At 39.8% G+C, this 25,230-nt stretch overlaps 1 protein-coding gene across 2 annotated transcripts; it reads right to left on the reverse strand.

Annotated features, from left to right (window-relative positions):
• Window positions 1-316: 316 nt before the first annotated feature.
• On the reverse strand, window positions 317-25,199 carry pkig (protein kinase (cAMP-dependent, catalytic) inhibitor gamma). Of its 2 annotated transcripts, none has more exons than XM_042407828.1 (3): window positions 24,912-25,199; window positions 2,590-2,771; window positions 317-1,020 (listed from the first exon to the last, which is right to left on the reverse strand). In XM_042407828.1, exons 2-3 carry the CDS (start codon window positions 2,741-2,743, stop codon window positions 938-940), a joined length of 237 nt encoding a protein of 78 aa, XP_042263762.1. In that variant the 5' UTR covers window positions 2,744-2,771; window positions 24,912-25,199; the 3' UTR covers window positions 317-937. The 2 variants fall into 2 exon arrangements, with proteins under 2 accessions (XP_042263762.1, XP_042263761.1); XM_042407827.1 differs by lacking the exon at window positions 24,912-25,199 and adding an exon at window positions 13,495-13,696.
• Window positions 25,200-25,230: the final 31 nt, after the last annotated feature.

The following is a 25,230-nucleotide window of genomic DNA, read 5'->3' on the forward strand; positions in this document are numbered from 1 at the left end:
TCTACGCAGCTTTGCAGATAAACTGCTCTGTCATCCTCTGTTTCTTTATTGTATAAAAGAAGATAAATGGGAACACTGGGGGCGATGCAAGGTGGAAATGTAAACACTGGCTTCCCGTGGCCGTCCTAATGCACACAAAAGCTGCATTCAATAATATTTATGGCTCTCGTAGGACTCAGCGCTGCACTCGTTAATCCTGGTTGGCTTGAACTCACCACCTTTACAGCTCCTTCACCTGATGTGTTCAGTACAACAGACACCTGCAAATTGCCTCTTGTGAAGCCTTAATTACGCTTAAAAGCATAAAATACAAATGTTACAGTAGATTCATAAGTATTTTATTACACAAAGAAAATTGCTATCACAAAGTTATCACTGAACATTTAGCAATAAATATGAAGTCCATACACGACAGTATAATGGCGACTATGCTTTTTACTAAAATAAGAAAAGACTTGACAATGAAATAGAACAAGAGGGTCACAAACACACACACATACATAGAAAGAAAATGACAAACAGATGATTATGAATACGCCTTCCAAGACACGGTTCCATATTAGGCTGGAACGATGTTTCGAGTGTTATAAATGTATTCTGTTCAGCTCAGTCCATCTCCACAGACATCCAAAGTTTCTGTGCTTTCTTGTCACGTCAGGAATATAAATGACTAACAAGAGTATGAAGCAAAAGAGCAGCATCTCAATTGTCAGTTCTACTCTGTTCTGTTCCCTGTGTTACAATCTGATCCAATAAAAAGTCATGCATTTGGGCCACCGAGGCTCCAAACAAGCTGGTAGTGAATGAAGGTGTCCTCATGTCCAGTTAGGACAACCAATAAACACTCTCTCTTTCCTTTTTCCATCTCTCCACTTTCACTTGCTTCCAATCTACATATCACTCCTTGACTCTGCCCCCCTTCGGTCTTCGGATGAGTTTAGGATGGGCCTCCGCTTCCTTGGGCATCTTGGCTGGTGGAGCCCTCAGCCTCGGGGGCTGGCGAGGCCCCCGGGTCTCCTTCTAGAGGAAAACATGTGAGACAATATGGACAAAAATCAGTTACACCACATACACATTGTGTATGGTACAATAATTTTTATTATTGATTCATCTGCAGATTATTTTCTTGATTAATAGATTAATCATTTGGTCAATAAAACATCACAACATTGTGGAGTCTAAGGTGACGTCCTCATATGTCTTACATTGTCCAACCAACTGTCCAAAACCCCAAAATATTAAATTACGGTACTTTAAGACAACCAAATTCTCACATTTGAGAGCTTTGACCAACAAATGTTGTGCATTCTTGCTTGAAAAATTGTTTAAACAATTATTTGATTCTTAAAATAGTTGCTGATTCATTTTCTCTCAATCGACTGATCAATTAAAGGGTAGGTTCACAATTGTTCACGTGTCTTAAAACAATAGTCAGACATCCATATGAAAGAGGTTTTTCTTGATGTAATCGTTCCTCCCGTTTATACTGACCATTAAAAGATCCTCTCTAAATGTGTTTTCAATGTAAGTGATGTGGAACAAAATCCACAGTTATCTTTTTGTGCAAAAATGTTTTTAAAAGATTATCTGAAGCTAATATGGAAAGTTTCTGTCTTTTTAGTGCAAAATTACCTCTTTGTGTTTCCCTGTTGAGCTGCGGTGGAAGTATAATAACAAAAAGAAGGAAATTGGTACTAAAAACACCAAAGACTTCACACAAAAGATATCATATCACAAAAGATATGAACTTGATTTGACTAATTTTAACGGCTGGAGCCTCGTAGTAGCTGGAGATAAACTTAAACATACTTTTGCATGAAAGGAGGACTGTGGATTTTATCCCCCATCACCTCCATTTAAAAAGGTGCATTATGAAGGGATCTCTTAATGGTGAGTATGAACACGAGGGATGATTACAACAAGCAAAACCTGTTTCAATGTTCCTATGGGCGCCTGACTTGAAAAATTGTGAATCTAAACTTTAATCGAGTAATTGCTGCAGCTATAATCGCGCATATAATCAAGCTAAAAAGTTATTTGGCATTCCTTTCAGCAGGCAATAAATCTGCTTTCAGGCTCAAGAAAGAAAAACACTCATGAGAATCCTGAGGAAGGAACTACAACTTCCTCTGGCAATAGTGTCAGCATGATATGAGATTATTTTCCAAATTTGAAACTTCCCACCACAGCGGCGTTAGAGTAGGTCGATTTATTGTGGTCAAATTAGTTATCATGTCATGGGAAAGTTATCTTTGACTAAAAAGGAAGTCAGCAAGAACAACGATGTACAGTAACACACAATGGTCAGACTGAGAACATTTGCGTCACATTCAGACATGTTCCTCCTAACAATCTGACACTCTGCTGGTAGAAGAGGAAGCAAAGACTATCTGTCATTGTGCTGCCGTTACGACTCATTTACTGAGGAAACAATCAAATCCCGCTGAGACCACAAGCAGAGCAAAACCACCTGTCTGTGTTTTCATATTCTGTGCACTCAGGCGTGTAGTATATGGTATGGTACACACAGTATGTATACAAATCTCTCCCCTCTCTCCTCATGTATTATTCAGATGCGGGTACACTGACCTGCAGCCTTCAAGTCCATCCCTGCCAGGTCTTTGGTGAGTTCACTGGTGCTGGCCCCTGCTGTCCCCTCACCTGCGATGTCGGGCACTGCGTTCCTGCGGCCTGTGCGATCACAGTTGATGAAGTCTGAGTACGACGTCTCCACGTCCATCATCTGTCCATGACCAGCGCTCTCATTACACCTATCAGAGGGAGGAGAGGATGTCAGGCGGCTATGGAGGTGTACCAAGAAGCACATAAAATCAATTTGCTGTCTTTCTTTTAATGGTCTGCAGGACCTGTGGGAGGACTAATCGGTGTGTCCTGTGCGTTTCTACTTCAGTAGAGTCAACGTGACACACAATATCGGCTAGAGATTTAAAAAAAAAAAAAATCACTGTGCTGAGCTATTTCAGAAGCAACTGAAGATGACCAATGCAGACAGAGAGAGTGGGCAGAAAAGGGGGGCACTTCAGAAGCACTTCCACAACCTGAAAGGCCGACAGCTGAGAGTGAGTTCATAAAAAGAAGAATGAAGGTGTCAATAATTGCCATTTCTATTTCTGCTTGGCGATTAATGGCGCTAGCGACATCTGTGCTAATTGGTCGTCCTAATTACATCATGAAAAACAGAAAGCTGCTCTAAATCTCTCAGGGCTCTCACATGCATAGTCATAGCCCTCCACTAGAGTCCATTTGTCTGTCCTAGAGGTACTTACACAGCAACGATTTAGAGAAAAATGGAGAGCTGGTAAAAGCACTGATCAATATGGAGAGGCAGAGTAAAAGAGCTTGAAACCATTCAAAAGACAAGCAGAGGTGGGGCCCAGAAAGCGAGTCGAGCTCCCATTAGCCATTCATTCCTCTTCTGTTTCCTGTTCTCAGTCCATATTTAACTAGGTCATGGATCCTGCCAACCTCTAAAAGACTATACAGCTGGTAACTCCTCAGAGAAAAAGGAGGACAAAAAAGAAGACTGCTCCAGAAAAGACCAGAAAAAGATAAGAAAGTAGTAGTAGGAAGTAGTCCTCCGCTTCAAAGGAAAGGAGATAAAAACCTGTTTCACACACTGTAAATGTCGTCACAGCCGCTCCTCTGCTACGGCTTCAGTCCTTCTCACACGCGGGCACGGATAACTTCGACCTCTCTGACCGGTTCACGCCGCTGTGTATGAGCAGCATAACTGACGACATTACAGTTACAGACTCTGATAAAGCATGTAACATTAAACCATGACCGAACAGCTGAGCAGCTAAGCTATGAATCTTTAAGAAACATGAGGGGATTGGAGTCTTGAAGGGAAACAAGTGAAAGAATGAGAGAGGAATAAAAATGAGCTGGCAGCAGACACAGCAACGACACGCCGATCCAGGGCCAGTCTGTTCCCAAAAGCTTTCGCTCACATTCTTTTAGTATCATTCAAAAAAAAGGTCTCACAATTGTTTTCTTTCTCCTATGTACAGTACGCGTGCACTGTGCCAAAAAGGAAGCACACCGGGTCATTCTTTGAGAGGTCATGAGCCGCAGGGATGTAGGCGACACTGCTTGGGAAATTGAAATTTGTAGTGAAGGGCAATCTTTAAGCCCCTGTAGGTAAGAGCACTACCTCAGGAAATGTCACTGAGTTCTAGGCCGACGGCATTTCCCTGAGCGCTCCTACCAAACACAAGAGCCACTCTGTATTCCCGGCCGCTGATGGTGGTGTGATCCTCCTGTTAGATAGTCATCTACAGTAGATAGCCAGGCTGTAGAGTCATTAGGAAGCCAAATCACTGCGGCAGACCAGTGTCTCACAGGTTCATGATTACACCTACTGCGTTTTCAACAACCTTAAGTTCAAACAACTGAGGTTTTCACTTACTAGTAATTCCAGCTGAACAATTTGAGGAAAATATCTAATTACAACTTTTCTGAACAATTTTGCAACTGTGCTTTAATTTTCTATAAATTAAACTCTAGGCCTGTATTTGTGGTCTACATTGTGTTAAATAAGACATGACTGCACTAAGTATAATCACACATTTATCTTGTTTGTACATAAATAGAAGCAGATACATTGAAGCAGCACTAAAAACAGAGAAAAGTAACTTTTAAAATGTATTTCCGATAGTATTTTTGCTATTAAAAAGGAAGAAGAAGAAATATGAGAAATGCTCCTTTTCTGTCTCAGCCGCTGGAGAAGCATGTCAGTGTCTGGGTTTGATTGACAGCAGCTGGCAGGTTGAGCTCCGGCAGGGGGAACAAACAAGAAACTGAAGTAAGCTCTGCACTTTTCCAATGTCAATATCAGCCTTGAAAGTCAGTCGGGTTACACTGGCATTGCTAGGTCTATATTTATATTCTGGGGCTCTACTGGATTATCTTTGCATGATTTGCAGTTCAAAAAAAAAAACTCCTTATTTAACTTATACAGACCCTTAATGCAGCCCCTCAGTTCAGCCTCTGTCTGAAACAGGCCGTTTTAGTTCCTGTCTCTTTAAGGCCCGCCCTCCTGATGAGCTCACTCTGTTCTGATTGGTCAGCTTCTGGAAGCTGCACCTCAGCTCAGGAGGCCACGTCAACAAACCGTACTAGTAGGATTTCTCTTCTTTTTCTCGTTCATTACATGAAGCAGAAACTTTACATCTGTACATGTCCGAGCCTGAATCCGATTCGAAATATGAGAGTGGACAACTTTAGCAACAGAGGCTACAGAACGGACGACTGTTTTTGGGCAAATACGCAAATAATCTGATGTCATCAAAAGGAGGAAGTGGAGTTAATTTTGTAAACATAGCGTTCAGAGCAAGTTGAAACCCTGGTTCTTGTCTTGCAGGGAGCAGTTTTGAATATTTGACTATGTTTAACGTAGACATGTTAAGTCAAGTCAATTTTATTTGTATAGCTCGATGACAAGTTTGCCTCAGGAGGCTTTACAATCTGTACAGCAATACAACATCCTCTGTCTTTAGACCCTCCATTCAAATGATAAAAAACTCTGAAAAAACCTTTAAAAACAGGAAAAAGAATATGGACGAAATCTCAAGAAGAGCAACAGAGGAGGGATCCCTCTCCCAGGATGGACAGACGTGCAATAGATGTTGTGTGTACAGAATAGAAGAAGAAGACAAATTACAGAAATACAGCATGGAACAAGGTAACAAAATTATAATGGATTTATAATATATGAAGTATGTGATGAAGAGACATCTGACATAACAGAATAAAAATAACAGAAAATCACAAAAAAGCACCTTTAAAATATAATCATGACAGTCAAAAGTGCACCTCTATTTATTAACACTCAACAACCACTGAGCTACCAGCTAGCTTCCTGTCTGAACTGATGTCAGGTGATAGATCATTTTTATAGAGGAAGACTCCACTGTTTGTCTCATGGAACCAATGTTAATTAGCTACAGCTCAGTAAAATGATCAGTGACAGTTGTTATTATAGCTGGTGAAATCAACAGTTGCTTAAACTTTCAGTTGCTATAGCTCACTAAGGCACTATTAATTATGTCTATTAAACTGTGGCTCCTGAGAATTGAAAATTTCACTTTCAAATCACAGTTTGGACATAAAAACAATTAACCGTTCATCCTTACAACCAGTGCAATTTCACCAAGAGATCCATCTTTGCCTACAACAACACAAACAACCAGCACTGACTGTGTATCGAGTACAGCAGCGACTACGTGTCTGCGCTGTGTTATGTTTGTCTTTTTCTACTCCACTGGGCCGATTGTTATATGGCTTATGGGAATTCCATCTAATTGCCATTTGTATGTTTAATTAGTCGGCTTGCCTGCGCATGTGGATCAAATCCTACCATGAGATCATTAACAGGTTTCCATGGAAGGATGATGATGATGATGATGCTCTGCCTCCTGCCTTTCCGGCACGTGTTTACATTCTTCTCTGCCCGACTGCCTGGTCTCAGCTGTGGTAGAGGCCGTTTAATGGCGCCGCGTTTTAAAAATCACTTTATCCCTGATACGCACAGACCATGCTGAGATGATGAACCTGTTTTTGTAGCTCTCGCTCGCTCGACTGACTCACTGAAGCCGTGTGGATTGTTGTTGTTGTTGTTCACCTGCTGTGATTTGTGTAATGCAAATGAACATGTAAAGTGACTGAAGCAAACGATCTGCTAAAGACACCAATGACCTTCTGCGTAACAAGCAACTAAACTAATTACAGCTCTTGTTAAATCGGTTGGAATAACAGAATAATCATGTCCTCCATCTAAGGCTGCCACTGACAAATACATTTCATTTTTGATTAGTCTATTTCGTTTAGTCTTCACAATATATTATTTGAAAATAGTGAAATATTTTGGTCACAATTTCCTAGAGCCCGAGGCTTTGTCTGACCGACAGTCCAGAACTAAACAGTATTGAATTTACAATGATACAAACCAGAGGAAAGCAGCAGATCTTCACATTTGAGAAGCTAAAAGTCGCAAATGTTTGGCAGTTGTTCTTGATAAATGACTTACTTATAAATTGATTCAGCTCGAACTCCACCCAGACAAGCACCCTAAAAAAAGTCTTCTTTGTAGATGACATACTGTAAAAGCCCGATAGTTTGACCTATAACACAGATCCGGTGCCAGCCTCGCATCAGTCACAGTTTTCCTCACTGAAATCTCGCCAGTATCTCATGACTACATTCCAGAAATTATGACTTATAGCAGTTTTTAAAGTGCATGTCCCAGTTTAATAAAAAGGGAGTCTTTATGTCAAAGGCCGGCGTGTGTTTACAAAGGGAAACTTGACACAGCTGCAGCTGGAAACTCTGCCACGAAGACAAATGTCACACCTGTGTGTATTTTCACTCAAGACAATAACAACTTAATCCTCAAAGGGGAAAAAAATCGCTGCAGTTCAGGTCATGAGATGAACTCAGCTTAGCCTCGCTGCCTTGTACTGTAAGTGTGGATGTTTTCCAATGTGGGGATTCTCTCTACAAAGTTATTTCAGGGACACAACCTAATTCACATTCTGGTAATTCCTCTATTTTGACAGAAAGACACTGCATTATCATATCTAAACAAATGAAAAGCTCTAATCCTAGTGCGAACGCTGAAGGCAGAGCGCTTTCTTCGTGGCGAGTCTGAATGTCAACAATGACCACATTGGGCGAGGTGACATGCAACAAGAGAGGCTTTGGCATGAATATATTAGGAACAAAAGCCTTTGAGATCACTGAGGGAATATGACTCAGCAGCCACTTACATCGGCCCCATTAGAGAGGCAGGCTCACTACTATCCCGCTGGAGCCTTTTAAGCCTGATTTGTGTGTAATAAACTCACATTATCTGCAATAACCCACACAAAGACTGGCTTCTTTGCTGATTGAGACGTCCATTAGAGCCTTCTACTCCACTTGTTTCTGGTCCGTCAACTAAATCTGCTGCAGTTATTGACAAAGCAAAAAGCCTCCACGTGAATGAGTTTCATCTGCCTCTCGTAGCAACTAGAGTTTTCCGTTGGCTTATTTAACTGTCAGTCGATTAATTAAATAGTTGCCGACTATTAAATTAATCACCAACTATTCTGTTTATCAATAAATCTTTTTGAGTTATTTATTAAGGAAAAAAGTCCAAATTCTCTGATTCCAGCTTCTCAAATGTGAATATTTTCGGGTTTATTTAGTCCTCGATGATAATAAACTGAACATCTTCAAGGTATGAACTGTTGTTCAGGACAAAACAAGACATTTATGGATGTCATCATGGGCTTCAGGCAACAGTGATCAACACTTTTCATTATTTTCTGGGATTTTGTGGACCAACAACAATCGATTAATCGAGAAAACAATCGACAGATCAATCGAGTTGCAGCCCTATTGACCTGCTTTAAGATGAACCTTTATGTTTGACGCGATCTAGTTGACAAAAAATTTAAAAGTAAGTAACTAACGAATATTTTCATGATTGATTAAGGTGTCCTTTATTCCCTCAGTTGATTGTTTGACATTTTCCAGTTTCCCAGAGTCCCTCATGATGTCTTTAAACATCTTGTTTTGTCAGACCAACAGTCCAAAACCCAAAGATAATCAGTTCACAATGATATAAAACAGACAAAAGCAGCACAACTGGGAAGCTGAAACTAGTGAATGAATAGCATTTTTCCTTGAATTACGACCAAAACGATTAACTATTAAAAAAGATGCTGATTCATTTTCTGTAGATCAACTAAATCAATTCATCTCTGAATCTTTTCAGCTCTAATGAAACCACAGGAAGTCTCCTAGTTTTTGAATGAAGCAAAAGTATGTGTCATCATCTCGAAGCACAAAACAAATACTCAACTCTCACAGCTCTTGTGGTCAAAACAAGGAATCTAAAAAACATTATTAGTTGATAATATAGTAGATAAAACTAAACCTGAAGATGAAAAACAACAAATCTTACCCAGTAATTAGAGTTGCTTCATGTGCTGTATAGAGCCCACGAGCAGACTACTTCAAGCAAACTCATCCAAATCCATTCACCCTGCTGCATTACACGCTGAGAGCGTCGTAACACTAGTGTGCCTCAGCTCTTTGCCCTCCTTGCTCGCTGCCTCAAATGTGGTACGGGCACTGTCTATTCACATGATGTCAGCAGCTGTTTGGTTGACAACGAGCCCACTTCAAACACAAGGGAGCTGTATTTCCTTGTCGGGATTAGCATTGTTGTTCCTCTCCGGTCTTCCTCTCATAAATAAATAAAAGCCTTGTCCATTCAGCTCGGGTGTATATATCTGCCCCCATATCCTTCCTCTTCTTATGGGACCCAGGCTGGGTGTGAGGGCCTTATTTCCCCTGTTGAAGTGAATATTCCAACTTGCCAAAAAAAGCGAGCTAGCTTCAACAATCAGCCATTTACACCAGAACTGTGAAAAGTTTCCCTGCCTTAGGAGACAAGAAGACACAAATCTCTGTCACTCAAAATCTCTACCATCTCTCTCTCTATCTCTCTCGCACACTTTAAAGTCTCAGTCTTACTCTTAAGTCACAGAAGAAGTTTCCATCTTCTCTGTCAGACATGCAGAATTATCACTGATAACGTTTGGATACTCAATGCAATTTTCTATTTCCTTTTCACTGAGCAGAGATACTGAGAATGATCACCGCCACTCTCACATAATTGCCATCCTAAATGAGCGTACTGAGCTCCCACGCCTGAAGGCATTATGAATCAGCCGAGGAACAGGAGATAAGAAGCCTGACCAAGGCTATTAGCATCAGATCCTGTGGAAAAGTCTTGAGTGAACTAATGAATAAAACAAAAGTCTCTGGCGAGGCTGCTGCTTCTTCAGAAAGCTACAGCGAAATCAAAAATCAATCTAGCTCGGACAGATTATCACGGCAGGCATACAGAGCGGCTGAGTTGTGGTTCCCCCGTTTCACACAACTCGGGGCGCTTCAGAGATCAATTCCCTGCATTCGTCCCTCAGGAGACATCAGTGCTGGAGAAATACTGATCCAAAAAGAGATACCCACCATTTTAAAAAATAACACCCACTTCTTGATATTGACTGCTGGCATGTTAAGCCAAGTAGAGTTGCAAATAATTATTTTCAGCATCACTTAATCTGTGGATTATTGTCTCAATTAATTGATTTGTTGTTCAGTTTGTAAGATGTCAGAAAATGGTTTTACAGTGAGAATCAACAGAGAAAATAAGCAAATCTTCACATTAAGAGGCAAGAACAAGAGAATATTTTGTATTTTTACCTAATAAATAACTTAAAACTACATCAAATATTCAAATAGTTGTTTATTTTCTAATGATCAACTACTGAATTAACAGTCAAATCATTTCGGCACTAAAGCTAAAACAGCACAACAGATATGACTACAGTTGGGTCGTCTGAAGACATTTAGTTATAAAACAGCTTAAAGGCAAGAAAAATAAAGGGGTCAGGGTCATTGTAATTTACAGATTATTTTCTTGATGAAAAGATTTATTATTTGGTCTATAGAATGTCTAAAAATGGCAAAAAAAAATGTAATCACAAGTTCTCTGAGCCCACAGTGACATAATAAAAGCATTTTTGTCCATCCAACAAACCAAAACCCAAAGATATTTAATCATAGAGGACAATGAAAACCAGAAGTCATTCACATGTCAGAACCTGGAACCATTTTGCTTAAATTTAGGGCTGTAAATTCATGATTATTCTCATTACTGATTAATCTACCAAATAGGTTTTTTAATCGATCAATTAATTGTTTAGTCTAAAAATGTCAAAATGTAACAGAAAACTGTCCCAGAGCTCAAGATAATGTCTTCAAACATCTTGTTTTGTCCAACATAAAACAGAGAAATGAGATAATATCCTCACATTTGAAAAGCTGGAACCAGAGAATTTTTGGTGGTTTTTTTTGTTCAAAAAAAGACCGACATGATTAAATGATTATTAAAATAATTGCTGATTAATGTTCTGCTGATCTGCCAAACGATTAATCTATTTGTAGCTCTGATGTGCAGTTTGTAAAATGAACACCAAATGACAGAACTCTTAAGTCCAAATAGAAAACTAAGTAAAATATCACATCAGACACTGAAGAATGAAGTTTGACCTCTTCAGGCTGTTATTCTCCACAGTTCTGATGGCTTTACAGAAAGTTTTCACCAGTAGAAACTTCAGGTTGCGACTGGCTTGTAGAGGATTAGAAGGTTAAAGATGCGGTGATGTTCTAGAGCAGCAAAAATCAATTATAAACTTCAAAGGTAAACTATGTGGTTAAGTATCTGTGTACAGAAGGCTTTCTTGACTTTGTTCTCCAGGTTCCCTGTTGATCAGTGATTCACTGCTCATCCTCTGAATGACCATCAGCATATCAGCAGTAAAAAGAACTGTTGAGGCCTCTTGGACGACTGGAAACACTAAACAACAAGTCCGGTCCACGTCAGGTCACTTATTACTGCTGGACGTCCCTCACAGTCACTGTGAAGTAAAGCTAAAACAACACAGTCACACCTTAGATTTAGATAATAGCTGTTGTGTGGTTGAATTCTGGACTAATTGCAGACATTGGGTAAAATATATAGAGGTTTCCTTTTGCGGACGGTTCTCAGTCAGAGAATATTGTATTGTCTAAGTCTCAATTTAATCATCAAGACTGTTTGAGTTTAAAAAAAAAACGCACCCTGATGTGTTTAACAGCAGGGTTATCATTATGTAAGAGATTACCAAGGTAAGGCTGAAGCACACTACAGGAGCTTGAAGGGCCTGTGAATGATGTCAGTAAGCATACTGATAGCGAGCAGTAGTATGAAGATGGAACCTTTGAGTAAAGCAGAAAGTAGATGAGTGGATGAGTGTCTCTGTATCTACTGAGAGACCAGTAAGATATGAAAGGAACCAGTTGAGAATACACCAAACCATTTTTCTGTTAATTTTTAACCACATTAGCAGCGTGGCTAAAGGGAGGGCAATGTCAGACTGAAATATCTCAATAACTATTGGAACTATTGTTGGACTGCCATAAAATTTTGTAGAGACATTCATGGTCCCAGGAGGATTAATCCTACTGACTTTGTTGATCCCCTGACATCACCATGAGGTTCACATGTTTTAAGTGAAATGTCTCAACAACTGTTTGATTAATTGCACTGAAATTTTGACATTGTTCCCCTCAGCAATGATATGAATTATAAGAACTTTGGTGATCCATAAACTTTTCAGGTACCACCATCATCAGAGTTGTCCAGTACTTTGGTTTACGACCAAAAAACATGCAATGACATTCCCATGAGCCACAGCTTTACTTCGTGTTCGACACTAATTAGCAAATGTTAGCATGCTAACTCCCTAAACTAAGATGGTGTTATCAGCATTGTAAATGTTAGCATGTTAGCATTTAGCTCAAAGACCTACAGGCTCACAGAGCCGCTAGCATGGCTGAATAAATTTAATCTGAATATCAAAGGAGAGAGAAGTTTTCCTGATTTGCAAATACAAATTTTATATACATATATAAAAGTTTGTTTTCAAAATGGATTCATCAGGACTTAGACATAAACACTTCCTGTTCTGTAAGGCCACATGATACGCTTTCAAGCAGAGCAATCACCATAACAAGATTTATGTTATGGAGTTAAAGTTGGGAAATACATTTATTCACTTTCTTGCCAAGAGCTAAATAAGATAATCGATACCACTCTCAGGTCTGTCTGTTAAATGTGAAGCTACAGCCAGAAGACAGTAGCTTAGCTGAAAACTGGTGGAAACAGTTAGCATAGCTCTATCCAAAGGTAACAAAATCCACCTACCAGCACCTCTACAGCTCACTAATTAACACATTATATCTTGTTTGTTTAATCCATATGAAAACTGAAGTGTAAAAATGACCAGCTGTTATGTACTGGTGTAACACAGCCTGTATAGAGCTTGATTCCACTTGCCATATACCCAGTACTGAAGGATTATTGGATAAAGGGCACCCTAAATGAATCACCGAGTGATTCCACCCAAATCACATTCACATGACCAGCCACTGCACAGGAAGCCCGTCATGCCTTCCAGTTAGTTCACCAAACACAAACTACACTTCCTGCTGCAGCTGAAAAAGAATTTAAAAAAACTGATAAAAACTGTTTTCTAAACATGTGTAATCAAAGCAGGCAGATCTCCACTCAGTGATACTACTAAGCACAAACTGGAAACCCAAACCGTCCGTATACAGACTTGCACTTAAATTGATTTTGTTAATCTTCTAAGTCGTCTCATCTGTTAAACAGATGGCAGAGGAGCACGATAAACACCACTGACGAGACAGACAATACTTCTACTGCCATGTTCCCTTTTGTTAGCAGAGCTCACTTAGCAACAGCTGGGCCAATCAATACCACTTTGAGAGCCAGTGCATTATAATATTGCTATATCTTCACACAATACAGACCAAAGTAACAGGATCGGATATCCATGTCATGAAAGGTTACATTACCAGAGGTGTTGTATGTACAGCATGTCCTGTGTGTGTGTGTCCTTGTGGCCCAGAAACTGCCAATGAGCAGCGATCAATTAATGCTTCTCAGCCACTGAAGTTTCAAGTCTTCAGACAGCCAGACGTATCTGACTGAGACTTCTGTAGCAGCACGTCCTGCCTTGGGCTGTAGGGAATCCCCTGGTTTGTGTTTGTTTGTGTGAATAAGATGGGTGTGACTGAGCCTCATCAACCACCCATGAGTCACAGCTGAGTCAGGAGCAGGTGCTTCAACCGGACTCCAAAATGAGGCCGCGATTTCAACAACAAAAAAAAAAAAAAAAAAAACCCTCACATCTCCATTTCCAGAACGGCACAGCGACTGTTTGTTCAGATTCTCATCAAATCTGGAGACTCGTCACAGGCAGTGTTGTTACAAAAACAAATGTGTCGCGAGAAACAGATTTTTATAATGACTGAATATCGAGATCTAACACAGACAGGGAATGTTTCATACGGGAGCTCACAATAAAAACAAGTAGGAGAGATTAATGTTCTCTGTGACAAACATTTCTCAACGGTTATTCTCTTGTTTACTTAAAAAGACACACTAATTTATGACTGTGTAAAGCAGCTCTGAGAGATATAGCAATTTAAGGCTATAACTCTTAAGGTACTACGTCCAAGTTGAAAATATTTAGATGAGAGTGACTCTGCTGTGTGTCTGGAAAAGTGGTGAGCTGTTAAAAAGGCAGTATTTCAGAAATGTTGTGACAAAAGCTGTATTAATATTATGTCTGTTCTTGGCTTGGTATTCAATTCACTTAACTCTGAGACGTTACCATTTTAATATTGTGTTTTAATCATTTTAGTTAAAGCTGAGAGAAACTGATAGAAAATGAATTGCAGTTTTCATGATTAATTCATTGCTGAAGTCATTTTTTTTTAAAGAAAATTGCTAAATATTCTCTAGTTCAAGCTCATCAGACTTGAAAATTACTCATTTTATATGACTGTAGATTAAATATCTTTGGGTGTTGGACTGTTAGATTGTCATGTCATGTTGCAAGATGTATTACTATTTTCGGATATTTTATAGATCAAAGGACTGAAAAACAAAACAAACCAATCTGCAGATTTATCAATAGTATGAATAATTGTTGGGCAGAGCCAAACCAACAATGAATTGTATCCAAAGCCTGATATACTATATCTTTATTCCTCTGTGCTGTAGACTTCCATTGTTGTCTAAAAACTCTTAAAAACTCTTCTTACAAAAGAAATGTAAAAAACATTTTCCAAATTTTAATCTTAATCTGTGTTAATTCTTCATTTATCTCTTTTTATATGCCGAATATGTCAAAAAGAGTTTTATTATATGAGAATCCCTGTTTCTTCTCTTCCTGTGAAACGGTTTCAAATGTTTGATGACTCATCCTGCACTGGGGGTAGGGCTGTGGGAACAAATCTCAGGAGTCGAATATGAATCAAACAGTAAAGAAATGAATACTAATCAAATGCTGAATTCACTGTTTGAATGTGTATGTTTTAATTTTTTTTTAATGTGTTGTGCTAACTTGCAACTTCTCACCTTGGCCTACTGACATGTGAAAACGAAATGCTTTTGTCATGTCTGATGAATAATAAAGTTTTCTCAGTCTGACTGAATCACAATCTCATATTCAATGTGCGACCGTCAACCTCTAACATTGCCATATCAGGAATGGCAGAGAGCGACGCACCCACAGAGATCATTGCCCCTGACCATTTAAGAAGCGATGTGTGGAAAGTGTTTAGATTTCCATCAACAAATGGAAAATTTTTTAAAAAGCACATCCACAGTAAAAGACTTGAGCCTGAGTGATCAGTGCTGCAGCTGCAGTTCAGGGTGATCATTAGGGCTACAGTGTGTCCCGACACAAATACCACGTCACCTATTGGTGTAAATAAGCACATACTGACGTGGATTTATTTATTTTTTAGCTTAGTGCGTAGTTATATTACTATGATCCAGTACGATAAAAGCTTATTTAATATTTATATTTTAATTAACATCATACATTTTGTGCCTTAGCTTAATTATTACTTAGCAAGAAAGCTAGCACCTATTTACTGGTAATGTTGAGATGCCCCCTAGTGGACAGAACGTATAACAACCACATGCTGACAGTAGCATTGGCAAAGCATAAGCCTGTGTATACAGTGTATCGGTACATAGTAAATATTAATAACAAGCTAAATTTGAGAATTAAAATTTTGAATATTATTCAAATATTAAAAATAATAAGGAATGAAAATTGGAATTGGATTATAGAGGAAGATTGACAGCACTAAATCAGAGGCGTTTACAAAACTTCATCCAATCAGATGTGACTTTGGGCAAGCAGCCAGCCACACCCATCATATAAAACTGTACTTCACCATTTGTGGGTCATAGTAGCTAACAGAGTAATATGGAGAGAGACAGGAAGAGATGTGTGTTTTTCATTTCCAAAACAATGTGGCTGACGTTTAATTCATTCATCTCTCCCTTTTCCTCCTCCTGATCTGACAACAGGTGAGGGAGGTGTGTGTGTGGAGCCAACAGTCCTCTGCAGCTCCGTCTCGTGCTAAACTCTAAGCCCCGCCCACTTTTTTTAGCAGTTCAATCAAATGCGAAAGATTTCATTTAAATCCCTCTTGTAACTGTACATTACTCAAATTTTCTGTTTAACAAGGAAATACGTCACAGCACAGAAGCTAAAGACACTAAATTCTGTTTTAATGGGGCCTTTAAAAACACGTGAGTGAGCCACACTGCTGCACTGAGTGACATCTTCCTTCATTACAAAGATTACAATCAAGCTAATTTGCTTAGAAACGGCTCCAAAGATTAATAACAGCGATCACGTTTGCACTGAAGTTCTTTGAGAAATTTACAGTGTAGTACAGAGTCAAGAGGTTGGGTTATGTAGGCACAACAAGCTAGCCAAACTCTGTAAAAAAGGAACCAAATTCCTGCACATGCTCAGTGGCGTCTGCCTTACACAGAACTACTCTCCTGAGACTGAAAACGTGATAGCTGTTATTAGTCTTTGAAGCTATTTCTAAACAAAGTAAGACTGTAATCTTTGTGGTGAAGGATCATGTCACCCAGTGCAACATTGTGGCTCATTGACATGTCTAATAATATATAGGAATCAGATATATCAGGCTTTGGATACACACACACAGTACTTGTAAGTAGATCAGTTTGTTGTTGGTACGAATTTTGAAATAAATTGCATCCCTTTGGTACAAAGGGTCAAACAAAAAGATTTAAACGATTAATTAATTATGAAGCTTGTTGCCAATAAATTTTCTGCCTAACAACTAATCACTTTTACTAATTGTTTCAGCTCTACATGTGATGGGCATTTTCCTATTGTTTTTTACATTTAATAGACTAAACAACTAATTGAAGAAATAGTCATCAGTTGCTGTTGCTTGATCCAATCATGTAGCACTGTGTGATTAAGATTCAAATTAAATAAAGTCATATAGTAATATTTTATTAATGGCAACTCCTGGTCTGATTGTCTCAGCATAACCTCTAGTATCTCAATTCCCATAATTCCTCAGATGTTTCCTCTTCTAAAAACACACAGAGATACACGGTGATGCTCCGTGTATGAATAACTGCCGTGTTGGTCGGTGATTTTCCTCCCACTGCCCATTTTATCTATTCTGACTCTACTGCAAGGTTACCCGGTTCTATTTCTGTCCACACATTTAACAACACGAGACTTCGGCAGGAAGCAGGTGGTTTGTTTGCCTGTGTTGTTTATGTCCTATCTTTTCCCAGGCTCTCTCTACGCACACACACACACACACACTTACGCGGGGAGGCTGAACAAGAACCCTTGAGCGGACGAAAAAGAAGAGGACGGAGGATAGGAGAAGAGAGGGCGAGGGATGTATGGAAAAAAAAAAACATGGAGAGGATGACGAGTGCGAGGAGGAGGAATGGATGGAAAGTAGATGAGGAAGAGAAAGGGTGAGGATGATGAAAGGGAAAAGGAGGAGGAAGGGAGCTGCAGAGAAGGAATGCATGTTTATTGTGTTTGCTAAATAAGGCAATATCCCTTACTGGTGTTTTCATTATTTGTTTTTTTGAGAACTCGAGAAACATAATATGTCCTCTTTGGCTACGCTGCAGCGCATAACCACTTAGCTAATTTGTAATAATATATGATTTGGTTGCGGGCTACTTCTCTCTCTCTGCACCACCTGTTAGAGAGATTTCACCCACAGCTCCCTCAACCCGCCCATATGCTCGCTAATAAAATAAAAAACACAACAAAAACCGCATTCAGCTCGAGACTTCTCACTTACAAAGCTTGAAACCTGATTACTTCAGCCAACAACTGCTTGTCACGCTGCATTTAAAGTAATTTGAAGGTGAAAAAAAAAAAAAAAACCCAGTAGTGGTTCCTCTCTCACCTGTACCGACCGCCTCGCTGCGTCTGAGGTTTGCCAAGAAATTCCACTCAGCTGCATCACTTTTCTCCCACTAGTCTAAGAGGATGTGGGCGTCATGCGGTTTGATTCGCTGAGTTTGAAGGGGACAAAAAAAAAAAGGCGCATACCTAACCTTCCCCATGAGTAAACACAACAAGGGCAGAGGCAATCGTTGAACTTTGCCTTTAGACCTACATGATGAAGGCATCATTCACATCGGCATACAGGACAAGCCTGAGTAAAGCCTTCTGTTGAATAGCATTCATCCATCACGCACCATTAAACAATAACAACCTACTGTATTTGTCTTATTTAAAATACATTAGATGAATTAGGATTTCCTCTGGCAACTACATGGGAAATGGGATATGCTTTTAATATATCACTGTCAAGTGAGTTTTAATGTCAATAATTTGCTCTCTAGTTCCTGTGAGCTGCCTCCTATTAACATGTCTCATCAGTCCACTTCCTCTGGGATTTGGATGAAAACCTTTTCAGAAGAACAATCAAATATTTTAAAGCAGACCGAGCCGGGAGAATCCTCAAGGTGGACGAAATTAAAACATAAAGCAGATCCGTGAGCCTCACATCGAAGGTCATGTTGTTCCTTTTACCCTTGAGCGTTTTTCTGTCTCATCACTTTTAAAGTTCAAAAGATATTAGTGCTTTATTCACACCGCATGGGTTTTTAAAAACAGGCCACTTCATCTAAAATAATTACAGCTCATTTTCTTTTTTTTTTTTCATGCAGATAGATTCTCATCAAATCATCTTTCACTGACCTGCCACACCAAAAAAAAAAAAAAAAAAAAAGGACACGTCTATTTTACTTCCAAACCAATTCACATGGATGAGAAACCATTTACATAATAAGGTTTGATTAAAAATTCTCTCAGCAAATAGATATAAAGCGGTGTTTATTCAACACTTTGACCTGATCTGTGAAATTTATGCTGATGCTGTGGGCCAATCCAGCTGAAGTAAGAGAGTCTAACTCAGCTGTGTTACATTAAATCAACTGGCTTAATGCTGAAAAAAAAATGTGTTGCCACTTTGAAGAGCAACCTCGCCAAACAATGTCATTTATCAGGAAGAGGGAATACATGAGGAAGTAGATTTGTGTCTTATAAATGTAGTGACAATAGAAAAAATGACTGCTGGATGTGTATTATCCATCCATTTTCTATATCCACTTAGTGTGTGCAGTGTTGCGGGAAGCTGAAGCCTATCCCAGCATACTGGTTACCAGTCTATAACAAGGTTAAAGACTAAGTGGAAAACCATTTAAATTGGGTCAATATTTTATTTCCTGTGCCAATTTTGTTAGAAGTTGAACACAATCTACCCTGCTAAACATTTAATTGCTGCTCCACCCGAAATCAATCTTTTAATTATGACGCACTGACTCCCTGTGGGTGTAATAAGTTGGTAGTTTGATCTCCTGGCTGTGGTCAGTTTGTATTCACTCTGGTTACAATATATCTCAATGCTGACCCAGTTTCACAGCAGGGAAAAAGATTTGAAACTTCTCAGAGTATTTCTGCCAGAGCATACCTGCCTTTTCTGCTGTCTAGACGTACGTTCAGTACATCCCATATTTTCACTGACATATGGCTGAAATCACTACTTCTATCCAAGCAGCAACTCTCACAGCCAATGTGGAACTACCTTAAAGTTCAATGCCACCAACGACCGCTAGATGCTGGCTCCAGTTGACTCCAGTTCAAAAAGTGTCACTTCTCTCTAGAAACACTAAGTCAATAATAATTTTTAATGAATCATTATGGTCTCAATCGCATTCAGTCCCTCTTATAAGTGTGCTGAAGGTCATTTTGGAAGCTATCGCTCTGTTTATAAGATTTGAAGACTTATAGTAGCTTTAATGTCTGCCGTGAGGGCGCTGATTGACATCAGCTGCTCTCCCCGGCTCCGAGACTCACTGATTCATACTATTGTCACAATATTTCGGTGAGTTTAATGTGACTGATTATGAACCCTGCTCTGTTAGCGCAATTAGAGATAGCTAACGTCAGCCCAGGTGTGCACCACTCGGTGTTCCCAGTAAGCTAGCGTTCACTTTGAAAGGCAACACCCCGCACTCCTTATTGGGAAAGTCGTGGTTCCAAGTGGAAAAGATGGTGCCAACCACAAGCTGCAACGTTAAATACAGTCTACGCCTCGACCTCAATCTTTAAATACGACCCTGTTTATTTGTGCGCGTTGGAGAGTCCGCTTCCTGCTCTTTCATTGGTCAAAGTGGTCAACCCAAGAGTGTTTCTATCTTCACGTACTGCAACTCCTCGTACTCAAGTCCCATTGCTTCTTTACGACAAAACCTGTTCTCCTTAAAGAAACAAACTACTCATTTTGACGACCCACTTTTGAATCTATAAGGAGAAAATGTGTCACACAATAAAAAGGATTTTGGGTGGAGTGTCTCTTTAGCGAGCTACCACGCAAGGTGTTGGCCTGACCATCGGGAGCAATTTGGGGTTGAGTGTCTTGCCAGGTAGAACGAGCCAAGGATCGAACCGCAAACCCTGCAATTAGTAGACTACCTGTGTCACCTCCTAGGACACAGAGTTTCAGTCTGAAAAGGAATTTAACCTCCAGATTTCTGGCCTCTAGGGACCAGATGCATCAAACATCAGATAGATAGAAATATGTACCAGCATTCTTTTCATCAGATTTCTAAAGCCTTGTGTACGCATGTTTCAGCTTTATAAATCTTAATCATTCTGAAACTATGAGGATGTGCACAAGCCTCATTTCCACCCCCACAGTTAGCCATAAATGTTATTCACCTGTTTGCATATGAATACCTCTGTCTGCTCCAGCACCAGTAAGAACTGGAAATGAAAAGATAACCAAAAAAATGCAATATTACCAGTCGTACCACATTTCCAACATTCTCTGACAATGCCAGGGCAGTTGTGATAACACATGACCATTAGCCACGGCTGTGGCCATTTATAGCGCCTGTATTATTTATTAATTACATGTGCCTGTAAACCATCATAGGTGGTAATATCTCCATCACCATTTGATGTCTGACGGATAATCAGTGATTTAGTTTATAGCAACCTGTAGTAACTTCACAAAATGCTTCACAATAACAGATAAATGAAAAAGAACATTAACACAAGGAAATTAAATGATGTCTCTGATGAAAGAACGTCAAAATGAATCACAAGAAAATCTCAATTAAATTTAGAAATGCCTCTTTCATTGACATATTACACATCAATATGTAGACTGCAAAAAAAATAATCAGTGAGTGAAACTGGCTAACGATTTACACAAATGTTTTATAATTTAGATTCTATCTCTCACCTTATTTTTCATGTCCACTTTATCATATCATCCATCGCTGGCTCTAGAAAACTGGTGGTCTGAAGTAGTTATAAATTGGAGCTGCAACGATGAGCCGATTAATTTATTGGTTGATCCACAGAACATTAATCAGCAACTCTTTTTTCATAACCAAATAATAATTTGAGTCATGTTTTGAGGAAAAATGCCAAACATTTGGTGGTTGCAGCTTCTCAAATGGGAGGATTTGAAATTTCTATGCGTCTTACATGATGGTAAAATTAATATCTTTGGACTGTTGATCAGACAAAACATTTGAAGACATAACAGGCACTGCTTTCTGACAATGACATTTCAAGGAATAATAATAATCATTAGCTGCAGCCTTCTCATAAATACCAGTTTATGTAAAGGGAAATGGCGTATGCGTTGTTTGTGTGTGTACACATTGTTTATACTGCACATCTAACCCCAGAAATGTTTGCCCACACTGTAGATAAACCGAATTAAATCTAATTCTTCTAACCTGAGCGTAACCTCGCACTGGTCTGCTTTATCAGAAAGCGCTTCCCGTCTGTCACACGAGACACTACAGGCCGGGTGATGGCACTCATTTTCTCCTCATGGGGAAGTCAGGGAGCTAAAAACAGAGGAGCTTAAGTCCTCTGTGCACAGGGCAAAGAATGTGGTTGGAGGTCAACGCAGTTGAACCGACAAATCCCTGTCCACGAAATATGTACACATTAAACCCATGATTACACAGAGGGAAGCATATAAAAATAAACCCTGGGCAGCGTGTTCACATGGTATCCAAACCTCGCATCACTGTTATAGACTCAGCTACAGACTGTTGTCTTCTGATCCCTGTTTACTTGAACATGGGAAGGTCTCTGGGCAAGCGACTGATTGTGGTCATAATTACAAAGAAATCTAGAAGGCACTTGAACCGATTCTGAGAATAGATTGCTATTTTTATCTAAAGCATGTAACGTCTCGTCCTTATTGCAGAAAAAGCCTCGTATCCAGCTGCCTCAGATTATTACCATTGACGTACAGTGTTCTCAAAGTATGCAGTATGTACTACATACTGATGAAATCTCATTTAACCTTCAGTGTGACTACAAGTGGAATGTAGAGGAAGCTGTCAAGCAGGAAAAAAAAATATGATGAGCACTAACTGAAAAAGAAGTGACAGAAACAGCCACACAGTAACCATCACACCCCCGCTGTGTGTACTTAATACAGGCTCTCAACGCAGGGATACAGGGGTCCGAATGTTCTCAGGGTAATCATGTTATTGTTGGCAGCCCTCAGCAGGAGCAGATATGACTTCCATTTACGGAAGGAGTTGGAGGAGGAGAACGGTGTTAGTAAGAGTGTTGGTCATGCAGCACTGCAGATAATCATCACTGTACTAGAAGATGCATAACAAACAAGACAAGCCTTCATAATAGCAAAGCAGGAGCAGATGTGATCTTAATGTCAAGCAGTGCGTATTTTCTTCTACGTTTTCAGTGATTTAGTAAATACGATTGAAACACAGGAGGGAAGGTTCTGCAGGGGGGGGGGGGGGGGGGGGGGCATCTGCCCAAGGTCAGCGGGGCATCTGCCTATGTGTCTCTCCAGAAGCAAGGGGGGGGGGGGTTTCTAGCATCACTGCGCTCTCTGTTCTGGCTGCTCTCCACCCCCCCGTTGGCCATTTTGAAGGATAACAGACCATGTTTGGTTAGCTGGTGCAAAGAGAGGAGAACAGACAGTGGAGAGCTATTCCAGAGAAAGCTGACATCAGGCTGTACAGATTGTACAAAATATCATCTGAGATTCATCAGGTGGCTTAATTCACTGCAACAATTGATTTTTCTATAAAAAGAAACATAATTATATGCTTTATAATGTCCATGTTTTGTCCAGGAATTATGTTGCCACGTACTGAAGTATGGCCAGACAGATTCACCTTCAGCTGTTGCTCGAAGCAAACAGCGTTTAGTATATTACTCACGCTGAAGTGATTATTCCATCAACAGAAAAATAATCAACAAATATCATAATAATTGATTATTGGTTAAAGTCTATATCAAGCTAAAGGGTGAGGATTTGCTATTTTTGTTAATCTTGTGTGATAGTAAACTGAATATCATCATTACGTTGGGCTTTAGGAAACTGTGATGGGCATTTTTCACAATTTTCTGACATTTAATAGACCAAATTAATAAATAATTATCAGTAGATTAATCAACAATAAAAAATAACTGTTAGCCGCAGCCTTACGTATAATCCTCGCCTTATTCCTCCATGATAGATTTTAACTCCAGGTGCAGAATCATCCACGTCGTCTACTTTCGTTTACAAATGTGGAATTTAAAGTATCACCAGGGACGTGCAACAGTTTCCCTGAACCGTGAAATGCCAGATCATTACATAGAGAGTTTGTTATGCTTGTCCCTGTGAAGACATGGTCCAATCCAGTTCTGTTTTCTGTCACCAGACTGGTATAAGACTGGTGGTTAGGTACAACGCTGCCAAGTTGTGTTATTTTAACTTAATCAGATGGTAGATTTTCATGTCTGGATTACTGTGCACTGAGCTCAGAGAGAGAGAGAGAGAGAGAGAGAGAGAGAGAGAGGGAGAGAGCACTGTTTTGGTTACAGTCAGCCAGCCAGTCGACAGTGAAGCAAACCACCACAGGCAGGCAAGAAGCCAGTATTTATTTTCACCAGAGCCCATGCCCAGTAACGCTGGCACCTGCCCAGCAACACTCATGCAAAGTGGGGGGTCCCAGCCTGCTGCTCCCCACCAGCCTGCTGCTGCTGCTGCTGCTGCTGCTGAATCTCTGAGCACCATCTCCATTCAGCCATATCATTTTACAAGATTTCACATCCAGAAAAACTGGATTGACATGTTCCTTTCTTCGCTCCCTCAGCAGCCAGGTTATTGCATGAAAACCTGCTGTCATCACTGTCTTGTTATTGCATTAAGCCAAGGGAGGGAATAAAAAAATAAATAAATAAATAAAAAGTGGATTTGTGTTTACAGAAGGGCTGGCTGGGTGCATTGACAGAGCAAATATAAATAAATAAAAACAGAAAGCACAGTGGATGAGGAGAAGAGATGAGGGTTTTAAAAAAAAAAAAAAAAAAAAAAAAAAAAATACCCATCCAGGCTGTCATTAGCTACAGTGAACGCAGCAGCTAATGTGTGGGAAGGAAAGGCATGCCAGTCTTTTAAACTGCACAATACAACACGAGCGACTAGCATAATGGGAACACTCGAAGAAGAAAGAGATAAAAAAAAATGCGAATATCATTAACATTCATAATGTAATCCGACAAAAGCTGACACCGAAGAGGAAAAGCCGTTTGACAGATTGCAATGTGTAACACAGCGGCTCTACGAGGAAACATTGTATTGTCTAACGTTTGGATAAAATGCTTTACTAACATCATGTAGAAACCCCCTCTCTCTCCCTCTCTCTCTCTCTCTCTTTTTTGCTTCGTGACTATGCGGCTCCCTGCGGCTGGTCGTTTAAAACATGAACTACCCGACCATTTTTATGCATGTACATCCACACACACATACACATTAAGATAAAAAACAACCAGTCTTCGCCTTCAATATCAACCCAAAAGAAAAAAAAAAGCGGCACTAACCTTGGCCCGGTCGCCTCCTGATATCCACTTGTTACAATGGAAATTTAACACCATGGATCCCCAGTTAAGTTTCCTGGCACTCGGACAAAATCGCAGCACGCCGAACTGAGCCGAAACACTGAAGCAGGCTGGTGTAAATAAAAATAATTTACAAAAAAAACCCCACTCTGGTGGATAAGTGTGTGTTAAAAGCCGAGATGTGTGTTATTATCTTGTCTCTCTCTCTCTCTCTCTCTTTCTCTGGGTACCGTCTGCATGCAACGAGAGAAAGGTTGTGTCTTCAAACAGCTGTTTTCCAAAATGGAGTTAGTCCTGTCTG

Source organism: Thunnus maccoyii, chromosome 4, assembly GCF_910596095.1.
Source record: "Thunnus maccoyii chromosome 4, fThuMac1.1, whole genome shotgun sequence".
Classification (NCBI taxonomy): Eukaryota; Metazoa; Chordata; class Actinopteri; order Scombriformes; family Scombridae; genus Thunnus; species Thunnus maccoyii.

What these genes read in the sequence shown, in the direction of transcription:
- pkig (XM_042407827.1), bottom strand. Translation starts at nt 13,517, where the DNA reads ATGCTGTACATACAACACCTCTG. An exon ending in CTGTACATACAACACCTCTG is followed by an intron (nt 2,772 to 13,494) that starts GTAATGTAACCT and finishes TCCCTCTGATAG; the next exon opens with GTGTAATGAGAGCGCTGGTC. An exon ending in GATGGACTTGAAGGCTGCAG is followed by an intron (nt 1,021 to 2,589) that starts GTCAGTGTACCC and finishes GTTTTCCTCTAG; the next exon opens with AAGGAGACCCGGGGGCCTCG.